At 38.4% G+C, this 23,841-nt stretch overlaps 1 protein-coding gene across 3 annotated transcripts in view; it reads right to left on the reverse strand.

The window, feature by feature from the left end:
• Positions 1–3,208: 3,208 nt before the first annotated feature.
• MND1 (meiotic nuclear divisions 1) overlaps positions 3,209–23,841 on the reverse strand; it is a 50,946-nt gene continuing 30,313 nt past the window's right edge. Inside the window, exons 5-9 of one of the 3 annotated variants that reach the window (XM_058193633.1) lie at positions 22,480–22,554; positions 21,765–21,879; positions 6,042–6,086; positions 4,058–4,100; positions 3,312–3,426 (exon numbers count right to left, since the gene is read on the reverse strand). In XM_058193633.1, the coding sequence (XP_058049616.1) occupies positions 3,423–3,426; positions 4,058–4,100; positions 6,042–6,086; positions 21,765–21,879; positions 22,480–22,554 (282 nt within the window). In that variant the 3' untranslated portion in view covers positions 3,312–3,422. Of the gene's footprint in view, positions 3,427–4,057; positions 4,101–6,041; positions 6,087–13,331; positions 14,070–21,764; positions 21,880–22,479; positions 22,555–23,841 lie in introns of those variants that run through there. The other 2 variants (XM_058193631.1, XM_058193632.1) reach the window with 2 other exon arrangements.

Consider the following 23,841-nt stretch of genomic DNA (forward strand, 5'->3'; position numbering starts at 1 on the left):
AAGTGCTAAGCTAAAGAACAAAGAAATGCTTGCATGCTCACCTTCTAATAAGTTCCAATGAGTTTTGTGCCTCTTAACTCCGTGCATAGGTAAGCATGCCTGGCAGGCATAGGTCTTGTAGTTCTATTTTGTCAGTACACTATTGTCATTCTCATCATGTACAAAGTGAAGGTTTTCTTCTTCCTCATTTGCGTGGACAGTGGAGGTTCTCCTTTGCAGACACTCATTTTGTATAAGTGATTGTCAGCAAGAGAAGGATAGGCATGCATGCTGCTTGAAGGAATGTCAGTGAGTTTGCCTTTTCCCTCTGCATTTGTTTCAACGATTTGACTTTATCAATTTATCTGTTTATTTACACTTTCTATTTCTAAGGCTGTTCAACTTTACATCTCCAGGCAGTGTGCAAATTAAAAACAAGTTTATTAATTCCCCCCAAAGTAACATATTATAATAGGGGAATAGAGAACCAGCACCATCAAATACAACATAGTTTAATCCAGGTGGATTTATATCCCAAACAGTTTCAGAGATTGGGGTAAAAAAAAAAACAGGTCTTCAAGGTCCCATTAAAAGGACCACAGGGTTGGGCTCAATGGTGGGTTTCAATTTTTTTTACTACCGGTTCTGTGGGTGTGGCTTGGTGGACATGACTGAGGAAGGATACTGTAAAATCTCCATACCCACCCCACTCCAGGGGAAGGATACTGTAAAATCAGTATTTCAGCTGGGACTCGGGAGGCAGAGAATAGATGGGGGCGGGACCAGTCAAAATTTTTACTATTGGTTCTCCAAACTACTCAAATTTCTGCTACTGGTTCTCCAGAACTGGTCAGAACCTGCTGAAACCCACCTCTGGTTGGGCTATTCAAATCTCTGAAGATAGGATTAATCTTCCAGAAGATTAATGCTTATTGTTTTACTAAGGAGAATATATGTCAGGAAACTATATTTAAATAAAAATCCTAAATACCTGCTCTAGCTGTTAGAAAAAGAATAGGGACCATACATTTCCTTTGCCATTACCAGAGAAAGAATGTGGGAACTAAAAGAGGTACTGAAAGTTATAGTTCTGTAGCCTCAACAATATTAGTCTAGCCAGTTAAGAGGCATGCTAGATAGTTGGAAGAAATAAAATAAGAGACTCCCTACACTAATGTTAACTATAGCTATCTTCCCTAGTGAGTAACAGATTGAGAAATCTACCGAGTAAAGTTTCCACGATTTCTTACGATCAACCTTCAGAAGATAAGTAGATCTTAAAATATATTTGTGTCTATGGAAAAGACTACAAAATAAAAGAATCATGTTGTCTTAAAACGTGGCATGGATGAAATTTGAAGAAATCTTTATGAAGAACGAGCAAACTAAAGCCACTTCAAGATTCACAAAGGGTTGAGTCTTACTAACAGTGTCATATATACAGTAAGAACAAAATACCTGGAAATTGGCCACCTGTATTTCTAAAGGAAAAGGGACACGGTGGCTCAGGGGCTAGGACGTTGAGCTTGTCGATCGAAAGGTCGGCAGCTCAGCGGTTCGAATCCCTAGTGCTGCCGTGTAACGGGGTGAGCTCCTGTTACTTGTCCCAGCTTCTGCCAACCTAGCAGTTTCGAAAGCACGTAAAAATGCAAGTAGAAAAAATAGGGACCACCTTTGGTGGGAAGGTAACAGCGTTCCGTGCGCCTTTGGCGTTGAGTCATGCCAGCCACATGACCACGGAGACGTCTTCGGACAGCGCTGGCTCTTCAGCTTTGAAACGGAGATGAGCACCGCCCCCTAGAGTCGGCAACGACTTGCACATATGTGCAAGGGGAACCTTTACCTTTACCTTATTTCTAAAGGCCAGACTTCCAACAGTTATTACCAAACTGAAATCTTTAGGAACGTATTTCATGTATAAAGGATTTCCCACAAATAGAAGTAATGTATGACTCATGGAGGGCTAAATTACAATTATGACATGTTTTATTTTACAATTTATAAACTATCACATGCTTTATTTTGGATTGTCCCAAGGCAGGGTGTCAAACTGGGGGCCTGTGAGCCAGATATGTCACATGCAGGCCATGCCCACCCTAGCTCTGCAAATGAGAAAAATATTGCAAAACTTCAAGTGATGGCAACTTGATGTCACGCGTTTGACACCCGTGTCCTAAGGGATGAGCAGGGCAATAAGATAATGGAAGAAATAGACCTCATTTAGCAATTTCATATGCGAAAACAGATTGGCTAAATCTATAGAGAAATATATATGGATATATTATGCTAAATATGTATTTTGCTCAAAATCTGGAAAGAGAAGTTGGAGAAGCAATACCAATTTTTATCAGCAGTCATATTTGTATACTGTGAAAAAGCTAGTGCTTCTATGTATTTGTTTCCTTTTATTGGTTATTTCTGAAACAAGCATTCTGGGAGACATGGAGAAGACAAATAGTGTGAAAAATATTAACTAAAATATTATATTTTGCCTTTTAACTTCAGCAGGGGTCTAAACTGGCTTACTGAACATGAATTGAAATAATACAAGCTAGAACAAAACAAAGCACAGAACTAATGAAGTTGACAAAGTGACACAGAGTAGAGCTCTTGCAATTGCTGTTGATGAACAGGCTCATAGAAAAAAAATTAGCTGCATTACATTTAATCATATATTAACCATTTTCAGAGTTTTTGAAGCAACATTCTTCCTTCTTTGCTGTATATTTGTACCCTTGCATGAATAAATTGATTTATATTTGAATCCTTTCATGAATAAATGCTATGTGTGAGATCTAATGAAGAATAAGAACTGAAACCTTCAAGCTTATCAAACGTCAGTAATAAGAAGCTCATTAATATCATTGTACATTCCTTTTCCCCACTAAATCATATGAATTGCTTTTCTTTAGATTTTACTTTTTAAAATAGTTCAGTGTTTTTCACTTCAATTTAAGAAAACAGATAAAACAACCAGTCTATTTAATTATGCAGCTGAAGTAGGCTTTTTTGAATTAAATATATGGAAAAGATACTCAAGATAATATATTCCATTCAACTTCCAGGAAAAAACCCTTCATATCATTAAAACCCATTAATGCCTTTTAATTTTTCAAATAATTCTATGACAATTAAAATAGTTTCCTGTTTCTTTCATTGTTTTGTAAAGGAAAACTTTCTGTTTCAGACAATGATCAGGAAGATCAAAGAAGCAAAATTATGTCAGGGTTTTCAGATTTTATTAACAACAGTACTAGTAATGGCAGGAATGAAATACAATTTAAAATGAAAGCATCTTGAACAATATTAAGTTATATGGCATCCTTTTTATTAAACACTTTTAATCAATATAGTCAAAATCTTCTGGTATACCAAATGTTTTGTCAATTTTGCTGTCTTCAAATCCAAACTTCCGTTTAGCCCAAGATTTTACAGCAAATATATTATCTGTAGATAAAGTAGATGAAAAACAATGGATATTAGGGCTTCAAGTGTTTATAATGATAATCAAGATAAAAGAACCTTAATGTTTAAAGATAATTAACAGATCTTCAAATTGTCATGCTGAGGCCCCTCCTCAGACATAAATCACCTATTTGGTTGCAACATCTAACAGTGATTATTTTTCGATTTCCAATTCTCATATAGAGATGAGGATAAGAACTACACTGAAAGAGTAGTATGAGAGTATGAGAGACTTCAGCAGTAATAATTATCCAAAAGGCAACCAATTGCGCCATAGGCACAGGGCGAACAGTTCAGCACAAAATCTACTGAGCTTAGAACTTGATGTACACACTTTACCTGAGGAGTTATATGTGCTTGAACATATATATAACCCCCAGTTATATGTCTGGGGGTTTCTATACTGGCAAGCACCAGTTTTTCCTCTGTTTATTTAGACTCTATCTAGATTTTAACCAAAATTGTTTACTTCAGCATTCGTTTGATTCAGGAATTTTAAAAAAGAAACCAATCCTTCTCCCTCTCTACACTGAAACAAAGACTGAAATACCAAACTATTTGCCTACAACCCAATAGAATAAAATTCTGATAGTTTGGGTTTTATAATGCTAACCTTGATTTGATTTTTCCTGTTGATTTTAGTGTCGCAATATTTCCTGCATGGTAAAATTATAAAACTGATTGTAACTTTGAAAGAATTGTACTTAATAAAGTATGACTGCTCCAAAAAACCTGTCAATAAAGCAGTCAGGCAGAAAAGTTTTTGAGAAAAAGATTACAATAAGGATAGGTATTCATATGTCATGAAGTGAATAAGTAGGTATATGATGACATATATAACATATAGCATATTTAGCACACATTTTTTTTCCAATTTAGTATAAGTTAATTTTATAACAGGAGCTGCTTACATGGCAACTGACACTAAACTGTTACAAAGAGATGAAAAAGCACAAGGAAAGAAATCAAGTATTCAGTTTGCTTGTAAACACTTAATATGTTACTCTTTTATCCTTCAATTACTAGCAAACAATTGAAATAGCTAATTCAAAAGAATATATTCACACTACGGGGAAAAGATTTTTAAAATTAAAAAAAATATTTTAAAATGAAGTCTTTTTTTTTTATTGAAAGAGTTTTAAAAAACAAAAACATTTCCCCCCTTTTTCCCCCCTCCCTCCCAAAAAAAAACAAACCCCTTCCCCCCTCCCCGGCTTCCCGGGTCAATCACAAGGTATTGTTATACATAAACCAAACATAGAATAAAATTTTCCCTTCCAATCCAAATAACCACATCCAAAGCTTTTCATCTCCCAACCAAAATGAAGTCTTGAAAAACTAAAATGCAATCCTAAATACAAGTAGTCCTCGATTTAGAACAATTCATTTAGTGACTGTTCAAAGTTACAATGGCACTGAAAAAACACAACAGTTGAAGCATCCCCATGGTTACATGATCAAAATTCAAATGCTTAGTAACCGACTCATATTTATGATGGTTACACTATTCCCAGGGTCATATGATCACCTTCTAATAAGCAAAGTCAATGGGGAAGCAAGATTTACTTAACAACTGTGTTACTAACTTAAGAACTGCAATGATTTACTGAACAACTGTAGCAAGAAAGGTTGTAAAATGGGGCTAAAATCCCTTAGCAACAAAAATTTGGGGTTCATTTGTGGTCATAAGTCGAAGACTACCTGGTAGATGGCAGTTCTATAATCAAGAAGGGTCTTTCCCAGCTAGCCACTTCTAAACTTCTGAGGAAGAGTCTCTAAAAACTATTTCAATGAACTAGAAATTTCATATAGAAGACAATTCTTCTTATTTAATTATTTGCAGTTTTATTGATTCATTTTAGGTAACATATGCAAATTTACTTTTCAGTGATAAAATTGATGGAGCTGAAACATGATTATGTACCAATTATTTTGGACTTGATTACACATGACTGTTCCTGGAAAACTGTCCCAATGTGGAATATGTTGTAATGTGATGAAATTGTAATTACAATGTAAAATAATATACCATTTATATCGTCATTCACAGTAATCTGACAATCAGCAAACCAATTCGTGTCAGCTGCTTTGTATGATTACCATGAATCATATACTACTGTGCGCACTAATCCAAAATCCCAAGTAACTTCAAATTAATTTACACATTTTACTGCTTCCATTCAAATACTTGGTTAGTTTGCACCAACCATAATTATTTGCAGATTACTTGAAGATTGTCACAAAACACACACACACGAGAGAGAGAGAGAGAGAGAGAGAGAGAGAGAGAGAGAGAGTATAAAATGCTTAGTACCCAAACAATAACAGAAGTAACCTAGCAAAACTGACTCTATAAGAACAAACAAAAACATAAAAACATATGAATCAGAAATCACAAAAATTATATTACAAGCAATGGCAAACTTCATCGGTAATAGTTATTTTATGAGTTTTCAGCAATCTGTTGCCCGGAAAATAAATCAGTTTAATGTAAAAAAATAATAATTAAAATCTTAAGTTCAAACTTGTATCTTTTCATGTATTTATTTTTGTTCACAGAAGAATGAATGGTGTAAAATAATATAATGCAGACACACCAGTCCATCTGTTGGTTGCTTCTTTAGCTATTTTATTCGCTTGACCTAAAAAGAAGAACAAATAAAAAATAAAATTCCATAGAAGCAATTCATTAGATCAATAACTGAACAGACTCAAAATAATAAAAGTATATTTTCAAACTTATTATGCATTTTAAATAACTTGAAAATGTTTTACTGTTCCTTTGAAGTTAATATTCAATCAATCCCCAAAGATAGTTAAAGTTACATCAAAATGAAATTATATGCTGAAGTAATGCCTTCTATCAGTTACAACTGAAATTTCTTGACATATATCTGGCTATACTACAGGAAAATAAGAGTCCTTTAGCGCTTCACTGAATTAGAAAAGGCTATGCTCTAAGAAGAAACAATCTATTGTACAAAAATTTAAAAATTAGGATATCTGAATTCTGTGATGCATGAAGAATGCTATTTGAAACAATGCTTTTATTTGTACTTTTCATCAAAGATGAATACATTTATTTTTAAAAACCATGGATGAATGACAGAATCTTGACCCTTTAGTAAAAATCCCTTGCTCATTTATTATAAATTATTTGGGCAACTTCTTAATGTGCCAGTTCATATATTCTTGTTATTCACTTTTCTCTGCTATGGGACAATTTATAAAATGGGAATTAGGAGCTAGTAAAGTTCATAAGGGTATGCTGAAAAAGCTTCTGTATCCAAAGTTCTACACCAATGAGTTTGTTTGCTTATAGAAACAGAAAACACTGGTTAAGGTGAACATCCCCACCCCCCCCTAAAATATATACATCAATTTTATGAGATTATTTAATCACATTCCAAAATAATACCGAAACATTTCTACAGTAGAGGAGCCTATGATCACTTAACAGAACAATTAATCAGTGGAACAACTTGCCTCCATATTCCAACACTGGAAGTTTTTAAGAATAGAATGGACAACCATTTGTCTGAAATGATATAGGGTTTCCTGCCTGAGCAGGGGATTGGACTAAAACATCTCCAAGAACATCTTACAACTCTGTTATTCTATTGTCCAGAAAATTGTAGAGAAAGAAATACTGGGTCACATAGAAACTGCTGTTGTAGCAAATAAGGTTTTATAGCTCTCTCTTCATTTTCTGATTTCCAGACTTCCACAGTGAGATCCTGAAATTATTTATAGATCTCACATCCACACATAGCCCTGGTTTGTCTAGCATTTTTAGTGGCAGTGATCAGTGTATTTGTTTGTCTCTAGAAATGATAAGAAACATTAATGCAACATAAAATGTTTCATTATTATAAATTTACACTACAGGTAGTCCCCAACTTACGTCCACAATTGAGCCCAGAATTTATGTTACCAACGGAGAAATTTGTTATGTGCGTTTTGTCCCATTTTACGATTTTGCTTGCCACATTTTTTTAAGCGAATCACTGCAGTTGTTAAATTAGTAACATGGTTGTTAAGGTTTCCCCATTGACTTTGCTTGTCAAAAGGTCGCAAGAGGGGATCACATGACCCCAGGACACTGCAACAGTCATAAATGTGAATCAGTTGTCAATGATATAATGTAAATCTGAATGTAAATTTTGTGACTGAGAGGATCCTGCAACAGTCATAAGTGTGAAAATCATCATAAGTCACTTTTTTCAGTGCCATTGTAATTTCAAATGGTCATTACAACGGTGAACTGTTGTAAATCGAGGATTACCTGTATTAGCAAGATTTAATTTGTAAAATAAACTATGTTAAACATGTGGCAGGACAAATGCCCAACTCCAAGTCCTAGCCTATAACATAAAGAACAATTTTATTTAAAACTTGCAGATGAGATCATATAGCTGCTTTAAAAAACAAGTGCAAGTATTTAGAAAAGCTCCCATACTTTTGGCTTTGCCATGACATATAAAACCAAATTTTTTAAAATGAAACTTAGTATGCTAAACTGTTGAGTAAATAAAAATTAACTTCAGATTAAAAATCATAATAATTTTTTTAAAAAAGAAAAGAAAGGAAAAATAAAGTAAAAGAAAAAAGGATCTTGTAAATTATATTACAAAGACAGATTCTCATCTAAAATGATACATATTCCCTGAAATGATAAAATGAATCATGAATATTACAGTATGATTTCACTGTAGTTAGCATAGGTTCAAAAATAAATCTGTTACTTTTAATAATCATATTTTAATCAATATCAAACAAACTGATGATAAAACTTTACAACTTTATAAATCCGTTTTATTGGAAATAAGCAAAAATATTTAAAATTTGAAACACCATTTGTAATAGAATGTTCTTGCTTGCTTTTGCATAAGTCCTGAAATTTGGGTCTTATTTGTACATAGCCATTCTTATTCACTGAAATCAAAGAAAAAGAAAAAAAGAAGTAAAAAACCTGCTTCAAAATGCCCGCAGCTTGCAAAAAACTGGCAGGCAATAAACTCTTTTGTCACTCTTTCCTCCCATGCAGACAGTGTGTGATAACAACCACAGCTCATTTTCTCTTTCTTCTCTAGCCTAATGTTTGAGTCCCTTGTGCATTCTTGCAACTTTTTCCTTCTTCATAGTCCTTTTTCTTGCCCTCTATTGCAATTCTGTCCGTAAAAAGATGGTCTTATAGTTCATGAGGGTTTGTAACCCACATGCTAGGAAATCTTCTTATACAAACAGAATTTTTAAAAACTTTTATTGTATTTCTTTAAGATGTTTCCCCTTGCTTCTCTGCCAAATATTGATAGACAATAAATAAAATTGCTGAAAGTCAGCTATAGATTTCCCCTGCAAGTATTGCATAATGTTTTTAGCCAGACCCCAGGTCCCCAAAATGCACAATTCTAAGACAAACAAAGGGATCCTGAATAAATAGTGATACATCCAAATTCATGTTAACAATCCTACCAATATTGGCCCAAAATAGGACTACAGAGTAAGATTAAACCAATGTTCCATCTTGTGAGTTAATTTTAACCAGCCTGGATAAAACATATCTGAAGCTTCCAAAGTACATGAAACAAAATTTTGCTTTAAAGCACCACTCCATTGGTTTACAAAGACAGAACAGTCAACAGAGTGATGGAACTTAGAAGAGCAGCTGGCCGCCGCATGCATACACACGGGGCAGCTACTCTCTTACAGGTTCTGGTGCTCTGACACGCGCGCATGCAAGCTCCAGTTTTGGCACTTGGTGCCAAAAAGGTTAGCCATCACTGCCCTATACCAACATTCTGATCCACCCGCTGAGGGAGATCAATGACCAACAGGTTTCCAGATGCCCTGATGCAGGACCATTCATTCGCTAGCCATGAGGCTCTGAGGCTCTATGATCTCTTGTGCTTTTCTGCTAGAGAGAGCCCACACAAGCAACCAAAGAGTATTTTTAGGTTTTTTTTTTCTTTGCCTGGAAAAGCCCTGTGCTTGCTACAGAATAGAAAAAACAGTGAGAGCAGAAAAACTAGAAGCCTCTGTAGAATAGAAAAAAACTCATAAGGAGATAGGTGCCCTTTATCCTCCCTCCCCACTTCTATTCCCTCCACTTGCTCTTATCTCTGAATTTACAGGTAGCAGTCACCTACAAATGCAATCCTGATTCCATCTGAGGGTACCAGCTTTGCTAGCACATCAAGAAGTATATTGTGGGGGGAAGCAGATTTAGAAGGAGCAGGCCATCCCTTATCTCAAGGACACAGGTAGTCCTCAAGTTATAAAGGCAATTGGGACTAGAATTTCCAAGAGGAAGTGATGTGTGGTTATCATGCATTATATCACATGACTGCATTGCTTAGTGACGGTAATCTTGGTAATTCTCGTTGCCTTGATTAAGCAAAGTTTGCAGGTTATTAAGTGAGGACCTCACCTGACCATAACTCGTCACTTTGTAAAGATTGCTGTCTTACAATAAGCAGTCAATGGGGAAGCCAGTATGAAGTCATAGGCTCTGGGCAGCCGGCAAGCATGCCAGCAGATGGGTGAGTACTAATGAGTGTAGCCACAAAAGGAAAGTGCTGTTATCGTGCTGTGCAAATACTGGACAGATGTGCATGTTCTGCAGATTGCAGGTGGGCAGTGTGCTGTGTAGCAGGCTCTTTAGAAAAAAAAGATGGCAGAAGTGACTTATGGGACCAACTTGCAACCTTTCCTTCCGGCTTCCCCATTAACTTTGATCAGGTGACCACACACTGCTGTAACTACGCAAGTGTGAAGTGCTTGTTAAGTGCCTAAATCACAAACACATGACTAAAAGAATGATGTGACAGAACTATGAGCATCACTTGTTTGGTGCCGTTGCAAATTTGAACAAAAATTTGCCAAAAGAGCAATTGTTAAGCGAGGACTAAGAAAAATATGAAGGATCAACTGCAGGTATGATACATTTATACATATATAATTCCACTCATAAATTTCTGGAAAGATAATAAAATAACATTACATTTTAACTAAACTGTAACACATTCAAAATTCTTCCAGTCATTTTTCCACTGTAAACATGTTTCTTAGAAACAGCACTCAATAGAGAAAAATACTTTGTGGGAAGGCAACTAACAAGACAAAATGTATGCATACTGCTGCTGTATTTGAGAATATACTATATTTTAGGTATTAATATTGGTTTTACTATAATCAAAAGGGGAAAGGGAAAGGACAGGAAAAGAGATTTAAATGCATTACTTAGACCCATCAACTTTTTTATGAAAAGTTTTTTCATTGAGAATATAAAAGCAGTAGTGAAATAAGGAAAAAGAAAAAAAAGTGTTTGATTTTGAAAAAACATCAAGCATGCATAGCTGAATTTACAAAACAAGAAGTAGCTTGGACCAGTATGAGTTGTCAGCTTGCAAATATCCGCCAACAAGCAAGTTTGAGAGTTAACAATAGCCAAATACTGAAACACTTTCCATTTAGTTATCAAGTAACACAGTATACGATAAATCTTCCCCACCCCCTAGCCAAAAGAAAGCATTTCTGTAATGCTATTCTATCTTTGGTTTGGATTCATTTATTCCAGTACCTTCCAAAATCATAGTTGATAGACGCTCTGAATTGCAGTTATGTACTTTTCTGAAAGAATAATTCTTTGTATTTAACTAATGAGACAACTACTATAAAAGCAACGACTGTTCTCTAGGTCATTAGAACAGTAACCTACTGGGGGGGGGGAACTATTCAAATGCTGACAGTAAAAAGTGGTGAATTCTAGAATACAATAATTTTTATTTTTAAGATACAAATTTGCTTCTATAGCAGAAACTGTAAAATTGAACTTAAAGGGTGGATCCAAAATTAGTGTATTATACAGTATAATTGAAATACATTCAGTTTAAAGGGAGACACATTCCATTTAAATTAAGGCTGATTTATATCAATTGGAATGCTATTTTAAGTATACTTTTTATGATTAGTGCAGTATAGATCTGGAACTTGCTCACCCTATCAGATCTCATGGGAAGGGCAGGTATTCTTAGGGACAGTCAGACCTTAAAATAACCTGTTCCTGTACCATGCAGGGCTTTAAAAGTGATAACCAGTGCCTTGAATTGCAACCAGAAGGAAATCTGGAGCCCAGGCAACTTGCTCAATAAAGTGTAACATGGGCATACTTTAAGAACATTCCATATTGTGAGGGTTTCTGCATTTGGACCACTTGTAGCTTCCAAGTGGTATTCAAAGACAGGCTCATGTAAAACACATTGCAATAATCAAAATGGAAACTGGTTAAGGTGTGAGGGAGCATTAACAAAGGCTCCTGAACTAGGAAAGGGTACGACTATTGCACAAGACAAATCCATGCAAAATCACCCCTAACAACAGCTGAATCCCAGAGAACCCTCAGGCTGCACACCAATTCAGGCTGAGGATGTGCAACGCCATAAAGACAGCAAGTCACCAGTTCCGGAGGGATCAAAACCCCAAAGGTACTGCATCCTGCCAGGATTGACTCGAAATCAGCTCAACACCTCCCCAGATCCACACAGTCTCCACATATAGATAGTAGACGGGAGATACCTAAGCCCTGAGGTGCTCCGCACAAGAGCCTCTCACTCCGTCACCAACATTGACTGGAACATGCCACTGAGAAAAAAGGAGAACCACCATAAAACAATGATTCCAATTTCCAACCTCTGAAGCCAGCCCAAAAGGGTATCAGGATCAATGGTATAAAAAATGGCTGACAGAGCCAGGAGAACCTAAACCAGGGGTGTCAAAATGATGGGCCAGATGTGTCACACGCAGGCCAGGTTCATCTCAGCTCTGCGAAGGGGAAAAACATCATGATACGTCACATGACATCAACGTGACACAAGTTTGACACCCGTGACCTAGGCAGTTGCTCCAAAGGTGATCAGCAAATGTGTTAAGGGTAATCTGGGTTCACAACCAAAGTTGTGGACTGTTGAGCAGAGTACCCTACGCATGAAAACTACTGAGACTGGTTGTATACAATAACAGTCACTTGCAGACAAACTGGGGTTTGATATTCCTTTATTTTTAGGGAAAAGGCAAAGACATAATCCAAAAACAATTCCAGGTCATACACATATAAAGCCAGTCAGGGTTGTTACAAATATCTTCTTACCAATGTAGACTTGCAAAACAAACAAGGTCTTCTTTCAGTTCGGCAAAACACAGTTCAATTCACAACAGTCAGTATCTTGAGGAATCAGTAACTAGCCATGATCAAGCAACGATCATAAAGCTCAAATATACAGTTGCAGCATGTCATCAGGTTACAATGCTGTAACGTCCCTGTAGATTCCCAACAAGCCATAATTTAGTAGTCCTTTTATACATTGGCTACAGAGCTCAACCAATCAGGATGCTTGCATGATGCAGCACAGCCTTAAAGCAATATCATGCCTTTCTACAAACATACATAGTTAGTTTATATATTGCCTGGCCAACTAGTTAGGCAAATAACAATTTCCTGACAAAATGCAACCAATCCCATCTCTGCTATACACTGGCCTGAACCTAGACTGAAAAGGGCCCAAATAATTTGCTTTATCCATGGGTCTCTGAAGCTGAGAATTACCCTGTCATCCATCTTTCCCGAATGGTTGGAGACTGGACAAAAGTTGTCTAGCAATGCTGGGTCCTTCTTGAGAAGGAGGCGCACCATCTCCTCCTTCAGGGGAGGAAGTACCACAAAAAGGAATTAACCACTACCTGGACCCAGCCACATGCCACCTCCAGGAAGCTTTAACAAGGAGGGCATAGGTCTAGAACTCAAGTAACCAAGCTCATAGCTGCAATGACTCTACTCACTTCTTCAGAATAAACTGGCTCAAGCTCCTCCCAGATAACAGGGCTCAGGTGTATCTTAAGTCACTTCCACAAATACCTGCCTAGCCAAAGCTCAATTCCAAATGAAGCTGCGAGACTTTATCTGTGAAATGCTGAGAATTTCCTCATAGTGAAAATAGACAGAATAGTTGGAAATAGCGTGTCAGAGAAATATAGAAGAGATAACTGTAGAGAGAAGACAAAGGAACCTAGAAGAGATCATGCAAAAATAAGGACATTTCAATCACAGCAAAGATCAGAATAATTAAAGCATCGTCTTGCTAATTGTTAAGTTCGGGCAATAAAGAGGCAGGAGACCAGTGAGTAACAACAGCTCTTTAGTTTATAGTGATCCCAGCAAAAGACAACAGGCAAAAACCCCTCTTTAAATACTATTTTGGCTGAGGCTTCAACCAATCAGCAACGTGCTAGTTCCCGCCCAAACTTCCCTCCTAAAGTTTAAATACATTACACTCCTTCCCTCCCAGAATGCATTGTACCCATATTTACATAAAATTAGCATGTTATTTTTCCACGTAGTCACCCAGGTAGACAGGGCGTCTCCTAACTCTTTCTGACCTGCGCAATTCATTCTCTGGGAGTGAGTCGAGCTGGTCGGAGGGACTGTTTGTTCCTCCCCGCTCCTCCTCTGGGCCGTCCGGCCCTGGATTATTGGCAGTCGTCCCTGCTGTCTTCAGGAGGAACCGGTTGGCGTCGCTGGACTTCATCGGATTCAGATAAGTCCTCCGCTCGCCTCGGGTTTGAGTCAGCTGTAGATTCAAACATTTGGTAGTCAGGGTCTGGCTGTTTGGTGTCTGTATTATTTGGTATTCGTTTTCTTAATTGGTCTATATGGCGTCTCCAAACCCTGCCATCCTCCATGTCTACTATGTATGATTTTGGCCCGGTTATGCCTAGAATTGTCCCTTTTAACCATGTTGGGCCTTCGCTATAGTTGTGTGCCCATACTGGGTCACCCGCTGTCATTTCCCTAGTTTTTTCTTGGATACTCTTGTACCCATCTGGGGTATAGGTTGGGTTTAGTCGGTCTAATGGGCACCTGAGTTTCCTGCCCATCAATAGTTCCGCTGGGCTGCGGCCAGTTGTCACACAGGGGGTTCTATGTTGGACTGCTAGGAAAGTATCGATTTTGGTTTGCCAATCTCCTGGACTTATCCTAGATAGCGCTTCCTTGGCGTTCTGCAAGTCCGTTCGTCGCCAGGTGGAAAGGCGCCGAGAGGACATGTCTGATGCCTTCTTCCGCTAAGTACCCCTCGAACTGGTTTGCCGTGAATTGCGGGCCGTTGTCGGAGACTAGGGTGTCGGGCAGGCCGTGTGTTACGAATAGATGCCTCAGGACTGTGATTACTGCTTCGGCCGTCGTGGTTTTCATAAGGATGATTTCTAACCATTTTGAGTAGGCATCTACTATAATTAAAAAGGTCTGCCCATGGAATAGCCCAGCAAAATCTATGTGAATCCTGGACCATGGCCCCTGGGGTTTCTCCCACTCTCTAATTGGGGCTGTAGGGAGTAGTGGCCTTGACTCTTGGCAGGATTGGCATTTCCCTACCCTGTCGCTAATGTCCTTATCCATTAGGGGCCACCATACATAACTCCTCGCCAAACTCTTCATTCTCACAATCCCTGGGTGGCCCGCATGCAACAGTTCTAACACATTTCCGCGTAATTTTTCCGGGATAACCACTCTATCCCCCCATAACAGACACCCCCCTTGAACCGACAGTTCCGATCGTTTTTTCGCATAGTCTTTGAACGCCGCCCGCAGCGGGCCATCCCCTTTGCACCCAACCGATTACAGTCCTTATTGTAATGTCCCTGTACGATGCCCTAGCCACTTCCTTAGATGTGACTGGGCCTGAGTCCAAAGAGTCAATGAGCAAGACGGGTGTCCCCGGGGTCGGGTCTTCGATAGTCTCTGGTAAAGGGCACCGGCTAAGAGCGTCCGCATGCCCTAAGTCTTTTCCCGGGCGATGGAGCAGTTTGTAAGAGTATGCCGCCAGGAAGATAGTCCATCGGGTCAGCCTGGGTGAAAGTGCAACGGGCGTTGGGCGGTCGCCCGCTAGGAGTCCCAGTAGGGGTCTATGGTCCGTGACAATCTCGAAATCTCGCCCGAATAGGTATTCATGGAATTTCTTCATCCCGGAGACTATAGCCAAAGCCTCCCTATCTAGCTGGCTGTAATTCCTTTCAGCTGAGGACATTGTTCGGGAATAATACGCTATAGGGGCTTCTGTTCCATTCGGTAACCTATGGCTGAGCACAGCCCCCACTCCGTAGGGAGAAGCATCGCAAACTAGTACTAGTGGCAACGTGCCATTGTACTGGATGAGGAGGCTATCGCTGGTCAAAAGGTTTTTTTACCCCTCAAATGCCTTAGCCTCCACTCTGCCCCAGGACCAAACAGCTTTCTCTGCTAGTAATTTATGTAGTGGTTCGGCTATTGTTGCCTTATTCCTTAAAAACACCGCATAGAAGTTAACAAGCCCTAAGAATGCTTGTAATTCTGTTTTATTTTGGGGCGCGGGAGCATTCCTGATGGCCCGTACCTTGCTCTCGGTGGGGTGGATCCCTTTCCTGTCTATTCGGTATCCCAGGAACTCTACTGATTCTACCCCAATTTGGCATTTGTTAAGCTTAACCTTAAGCCCTGCAGACCTGAAAATGCCCAATACCTTCCTTAGTTTTGCCCCTAGTTCATCTAAGTTTTCTGCCGATATCAATACATCGTCGAAATATGGTACCACCCCGGGTAGACCCTGTAACAGTCGTTCCATTAAGTTTTGGAACAGCCCTGGAGCCACACTAACTCCGAACTGGAGTCGCGTGCATTTGAAAGCACCACGGTGCGTGACAATTGTCTGCGCCTCGGCTGTGCTGCTATCTACAGGTAGTTGCTGGTAGGCTTGAGCCAAATCGAGTTTGGCGAAAACCTGCCCTTGTCCTAACGAGTGCAGCAAGTGTTGCACTACCGGGACGGGGTATGCGCTTTTCTGCAATGCTTTGTTAAGTGTTGCCTTGTAGTCAGCACAAATCCGGACCGACCCGTCCGGTTTGACTGGGGTTACTATGGGTGTCTCCCATTTTGCATGGTCGACGGGGACTAGTATTCCCTGGCTTACTAGTTTGTCTAACTCCCGGTCAATCTTGGGCTTTAGGGCGAATGGGACCCTCCGAGCCTTTAACCGGATAGGGGCAACTTGTGGGTCTAAGTTGAAAGAAATAGGGGTCCCCACGTACTTGCCCAGGCAGTCCTTGAAGACGTCCTCGAACTCCTTCAGTAGTTCATCCTTGAGGTTGACGTCGTTTCTGTAGATCCCGGTCACTCCCATGCCCAAAGCTCGGAACCAGTCCAGCCCTAGCAAACTCGGTAGAGTTCCATCTACTACGATGATTGGCAGGGTCTTCTTGTGCTGTCCATACTTGACTTGGACGGACGTGACCCCTCGAACAGGGATCCGATTTCCCTGGTAGTCTTGCACTCTTAGCTTCTGGGTTTGTAGCTGGTGCTTAGCGATAGCTGGCAAGTCTCTCACGAGGGTGTCCCAGGACATAATTGTGATTGATGAGCCGGTGTCTACTTCCATTTGGCATGGTACCCCTTCAATGTAAGTTTTGGTAAAAATCTTCTTTTCTAGTCGTGTCGATGTGTGGCCTACTCTCACAGTGGTCTGATTTAACTTCGCGCCCTTTTTGAATGGACCAATCCCGGGCTGTTTCGCTGCTCCGGCGCTCTGATTGGTCGGTTTGAATTTTTGGCGGGAAGGTAGGGGGGCTCGACAGGCCTGAGCTATGTGTCCTTTCTTTTCGCACCGCCGAGAAACCGCGTCCTTGAACCTACAGTTTTGTCGTTGGTGTTGGCCCCCACAACTCACGCACTCGTCCCGGTCCCCTCGTCCCGGCCTCCCGGTGTGGAAAACCTCTTCCTCTTCCTCACCCTCCAATTCGGCCTGGACTTCCTCGCTGTGGACCGGTGTAGTTTTCGCTCTGGCACCCTGCGCGTTCGGCTTTTGCAAGGTTTCCGCCGCTTTGGTGGACATCTTGTGAGCCCTGGCCTCGTCCAAGGCTATTGCCAAAGTCAGGTTGCTCTTAGACAGTAGCCGCCTTTGCAGTCGGATGTCCCTGACCCCACAATTGAGTTGTTCGAATAAGGAGTCCTCCAAATCTCTGTACTCACAGTGGTTCGCGGCTTTCCTCAACATGGCCATGTACACGCTTATCGATTCGCCCTCTCGCTGTACCTGTTGCCTCAACTCGAACCGTTGGACGAATTTTGAGGGTACCGGTGCATAGTGCGCTCGAACTGTTGTTTGTAGTGTTTGCCACGGTACCGATTGTACCAGCGTTGGCTCTGAAAGCGACTCCGCAGTATCAAAAACCTCTGGACCGCAGTGGATTAGGAAGTACACTCGCTTTTGATTGTCAGAGACTCCTTGGAGTTCGTTCGCTTCGAGGAAACACTCGAAACGAGCCATGTACGACCCCCATTTCTCCTTGGCTGGGTCAAATGGCGCTGGCGGCGTGTAGCTGGACATCGCTAACTATCCGCCTTTGAAACTGGCTGGGTTCGCGAATTCCTTTGCTCCTTCAGCTCTTTTCCCGATCTCACTGCCTCAATATCCCACCTTCGTCGCCAATGTTAAGTTCGGGCAATAAAGAGGCAGGAGACCAGTGAGTGACAACAGCTCTTTAGTTTATAGTGATCCCAGCAAAAGACAACAGGCAAAAACCCCTCTTTAAATACTATTTTGGCTGAGGCTTCAACCAATCAGCAACGTGCTAGTTCCCGCCCAAACTTCCCTCCTAAAGTTTAAATACATTACACTAATAGTAATCGATTGTTGCGAAAACTGGACCCTGGGAAAGACTGAAAAACCTACACCTTGGATTTATGGATCTGCAGGTCATTACAAAGAGTACTAGGGTCTGCAAGGAAAAACAATCAATCAGTTCTGGATCAAACAAAGGCTAATTGCTTCCTTGAGACAAGAATCAGCAAGAAGAAATTTAAATACTTTGATGTAAGTGCACGATGGATTAAAAAGAATTATTGTGCTTGGCAAGAAACGGCAAAAAGGAAAGTTAATGGATACAGTGGATAGTAGTGATCAGATAAATCCTTGGAAAGTCCCTGAAAGAGAAATACAATTGTCAGAACAAATTTGTGAACTTTTGCTCATAAGGTCGCCATAAGGTCACCATTTATCATAAACAGTATGTATCACCTGTAAATCTTGATAGACCTTCTGTGCTCTATTTTGCAGACTTTTGCACTGTATTAAGCTACATATGAAGTGAATAATTAGCAATATTTTTATCAGATGAACTGATGTTCATCCAAGTTCAAACTTGGAACAAATGGTTAGCTCACAGATGATAAAAGGAAGAATTTGCTTTCTGTTCTTTCTTCCACTTTTGTAGCATATGCATTAATAGAAAATAATAAAGACAAGCTGCTTCCTATCCAAATATCTAGGGGGTGGGAGACTGGGAACTGCTCTGTGTGGTTATGTAAAACTGAAAAATACAGCAGTAGATTTTCTAGATCACCTTCCACTGCTGAATACAAAGTCAAGTGCTCAACAAACTAAGTAAAAGATATATCTTTTATTATTTAATCCTTGAAAAACGTTTTTTGAATAGCAATGTTATTGGCATTATTAGATTTTACAATGCACGTTCATTAATAAATACTCAAAGACCCAATATTTTAACAATGTAGTTTCATACGGGCTTACCTAAATGCAAACTTTTAATATTTCTTGTTCTGAAGCATAATGGAAGATGTGACTTTGCTTATGCATTTTCTCTATTTAAGAGAAATCCATGATGCATGTTGTAGCAAGAGATAATGCTTACCTACATACGCACAATTAATGATTTCACGGAAAACAGCAAACAGGATTGTCCAAAATTTTCCTTGCACAAAGGATTTACTGTAACTCATCCAGTAAAAGTGAAAGGTACAACTAAAGAGGCAATTTTATACAAAAGGAAAGGAGAAGCCAACATAAGAGGAGACTTTGAAGACTGGACACTAGAGGCATAAGAAAGAACTAAAGAAGAAACCACTAATACAGAAAGGAAAATTTATTTAACTTCGGAAGAATTCAATGATATTTGGGAAAATAACACTAGGAAATTTCTATTAAGATGTCTACTATCATAAAAATAGGCTTAAAGGAGGAACTGGAAGAAGATGCCACTGCAAAACAGGCTATTTTGGATTTGGCTTTAAAAAGATGAAGATTCTTAATATGTTGTTCTTGGTAGCTGTTAGTAGATTTTTATTGACTAGATCTGACTGATGAGGTTTTAAAGATTTGTTTATAGATAGATGAAGAAGCGTGTGTTTTGTATTTTTAAAGAAAACAATAATACTGTTAAAAGTAAAGGAATATGAAACCGATCTATTTGATTATATATTAACACATATGTTGTTATTTCTGGTAACTCTTAGTGACTTTTGCTGACTAGGACTGAGTGTTTAAAATTTGTTCATAGATAAGAGATGAGATATAACATAGGAGAAAGTGTTCTTTTGTATAAATGATAGGGATGGTGATAAGTTACTGAAATTTTACTTGTCTTAAATGAAGAGGCAAGTAATTTCTTTATATATTTTTCTTTATCTTTTTCCTTTTTTGCATTTTTCATATGCTTCTTAGTTTATATTAGTTTTTTAATCTTTGTATTTATAAACTGTCATAAAAATTATTAAAAAGTTGTCCCAGTCATACACAAGAAAAATGTACAAAAGTTGTTAGTGGAGCTTTATAGAAGTACAATTTTAAAAAAAAGAAGAAGTGGGGTACAGAACCCTTCTCCCAAACCAAAACAGTCAAAGCCACCCATGAAGGGTTGGAAGACAAAAGAGAACAAGAATGGAAAGGGAACACAGAAGATAATGCTGCTGGGCGTTTTAGTATTCCAGGTAGCTTTACTACCTCAAAGTTGATTGCCTAATCAATATGTTCAAAGCATCTCACCTGTTTTTCTTCAGATAAATTATGTTTTTTCCTCCTGCTTGAGAAAATGTTTTGTTGCATATTCTACCTAATCCAAGGGAGGAATGTAAGGTAATAGGGTGAACCATATATGGCAGAAGTATATGTGAAAATGATCTACCTGCTTTGGAGTCTCACAGTTGAATATGAATTGGATGTATTATGCAGGAGAGAGGAGGGGAGGGGAGGGGACTGATTCCAAACTACATCACTCAAAGTACAGTGTTCAGATGAAGAAAAGTCTTCATTCCTTCTACTCTTAGTTGGTCAGACTGTACTTAGAATAGTGTGCCCAGTTCTGAGAACCATATATTATGAAATGCATTGATAATCTGAAATCTGTTTAGAGAACAATCAAGTTGATAAGAGACGTAGAAGGGAAAACAAAAAAATCAATTGGAGTTTTGGATGTCCCTCTAAAGAAAACCACAGTAAGAAATGATATCTGAAGAGACGAACATCTGAAGGGCTGTCTGTCATATGGAAAATAACAGAAAATTGTTCCACTTCTACAGGAAGAACCTGTGCTCTTGCCAACAAATCTTGCCTACTATCAGATCCTACTCAAATCAACCTATTATAAATAGCTACAAAGAGTGACTTTTGTAGTCATTCACTATTATCCTTACTAAATCCTATTGTCGCTGCAGCCTTTGTGTTGAGACAGTCTCCTCTGTAAAAAGAGATTCCACACCCAGTCTGAATGGTTTTAACCTACATCTGTTTGTCAACATATCTAAATGTGAGCCCAGTAGGTAGATGCAACAAAAACAGTTTTTCATCTTCTTAGCAGGCATCTTCCATCATGGTTACAGTATCATCCATTTCAACACCTAAATTCTAAGACAGCCTTATTAATTTCAAAGTGAAAGCTTAATCTACAAATAGTGGCTGCCCTGATTTTCATTAGCCATTCAAATGGTGGTAACCATAGTTAGATACTGACTCAAGCAGGGGTAGTAAAAATGGCAAATAACCACATCTCACTGACTATATTGCCACCACTATGATGTTGTTTTATCCACTGCTCGCATGTGCACCAATCCAGCTGAACCAGTTTTCTAAGTCTTCTTTCTTCTCTATGCCACTTGACTGTCTCCTTATAGACACTAACCTCCACAGTTATCTTTGAAGTGGATTTATCCTTTCACAAGTAGATTTATCCCATCCTTATAACCACATTATAAGAAAAACCAAGATGAAAAGCTATGACTAATCCAAACAACAATTTATATATGTTTTCCAAAACATGCCTTCTATTCTGTACTCATAGCATAACACACACACCGCAAAAAGGAAGTATATTGTGACCAGGAGGGAGGTATCAAGAGTTAAACAATCATCAGTGAAAATACTACTGTTTGAAAGCTATGAAAATGGGATTATTACGAAAAGTCCTGGAAAAAAATCAGTATTATAATACTAGACAAAACTTACGGATTTCTTCAACAATATCTGGATCACATTCTTTGTATTTATCTACTTCTTTCTTTAGATGGTCTTTCTTCTGTTGTAAGGCACTAAGTTCCTTTATTAGTGCTGCACGTTCTGCCTGAATACATTTAATTTGGGAGAATCCAAAATAAAATAATCATTATCATTAAAATGTATCAAGTTTTCTGGTCACTGGGCATACAGAGAATCCAATTTCTTTCAAATGTAGCAGATAAAACTACATTTTTTTTCTATAACACACAAGCACAATATAATTATGACACCAACACAATGAGATAGAATTTTTATGTAACAAAATTATAATTGTAACAAATTATAAAAGGATTTAGAAATAAAACTATTTCTAAAATATATTTAGAAGTAGAATTTCAAAGAAACTCCCCTCATGTAACATATAATGTCAGTATTATTACAGAGCTGTGTTTTGGATAACGCAGACAACCCTGCATTCTACAGCTGCTACTTACACAAAACCCATATTTTCATCTTGACCACTATAATACTATGGTATTCTCCACCACCACAAATAATTTTTAAAAAATTATTTCAGAAGGCACCATAAAAGAATACAAAAATGTCACAAGATTTGATATTATCATGCAGTAGTTTTTTTAGGGTCTTCGAGCCACCCCGCAAAATTACACATGGCAAATGGGGCTTGATTGTTTGTCAATCAGTATTCTGAAAAAAAACTTACAGTATCTTGCCGCCCAATTTTTGATTGCTTAATGCTTTCTTCTAAATCCTTTTTCTTCTGACAATAGTCTGAGAACTAAAGGAAAAGAAAAAGCAAATCTCAGATTATATAAACATTAATATTTATATTCAATATTCATTTTTTCAATTTCATTTTCATTTTAAGAAATAAAATTTAGTTTCAAACAGGTTTAGATTTCTATAATATGCCTGTTCATAAAATGATTATTATGATTAATTAATGATAACAAAATATCCATTTACTGGAAGACTATGGCAGGGTAGCATCTTTCTGTTGGATAGCAGACAGTACTATACAGTACAAAAATACGTGGAGAGAAAAATACTTAATACTTAACATTTCAGCTTGCACAATAGGACTATAAAACAGGCAAACTGCAAGACACCTAGAACAGTGCACATGACTGCATTCTGGATCATTTGTGACTTCCTATGTACAGTACCTTGTAGTACAACAGCTGAAAAATGACTAAGGCCATGAGTGATTGTGATAAATGTATTTATCAGTTTATATCTTTGGATGGCTATTTTCACCAGTTTCCAGTTCTAGTGTTGCTGAGATAATCCTGAATTTGCACATTGAATGACAAAAATGCAAGATATTTGTAAAGAAACATTGATATGTGTGTATACAAACGTTACGTACCTAAAACATAGGTGGCGTAGTGTATGCGTATTAAATTTATCACATGGCTTTCCAGAGAGAATTAGTTTAATTTACAGCAACAGAACACACTCAGTGCCTTATCATTCCTTGTTAGGTTTTAAGACAACTCTTCTCAAACCTGGGTAAATTACCTAAAATTGAGTAAAATGGTAATAATACACAAACCACAGGGGCATTTAAATAAGGACATTCTGATAAGTAGTAAAAAGAACTACTTATAAAAAAAATGCAATGAAATTTGGGAAGTGCTACTTTAAGATGTCACAAGAGTTCATTGCTTTTCAACTTAATATCTCTCAAATTTCCATGAATTAATCTTAACTTTGTAGATGACAGCAGCTGCTGATAAGCTTACAAAAAGCATTTTTAAAAGTTTGAAAAGATATAAACTCTGCATGAATATAATAAAGCACTATAATCTGAATATTTTATATGTTCTGAACTTCTTAAGAATATCAATAATCAGTAAGTTTTTTTAATATTTGTAAGTACATAAGCCTATTGCCGTGATGGCAAACCTATGGTACGAATGCCAGAGGTGGCGTGCAGAGCCCTCTCTGTGGGTATGCGTGCCATCAGTAGCTGCTCTTCCTTTTTCCAGCGCGCATTTCCGGAGTGCCAGAAAATAGCCCAAAAAACGGCTCGAAAACGGCCCAAAAAACGACCCGGAAAATG

This window comes from Ahaetulla prasina, chromosome 8 (assembly GCF_028640845.1).
Source record: "Ahaetulla prasina isolate Xishuangbanna chromosome 8, ASM2864084v1, whole genome shotgun sequence".
NCBI lineage: Eukaryota > Metazoa > Chordata > Lepidosauria > Squamata > Colubridae > Ahaetulla > Ahaetulla prasina.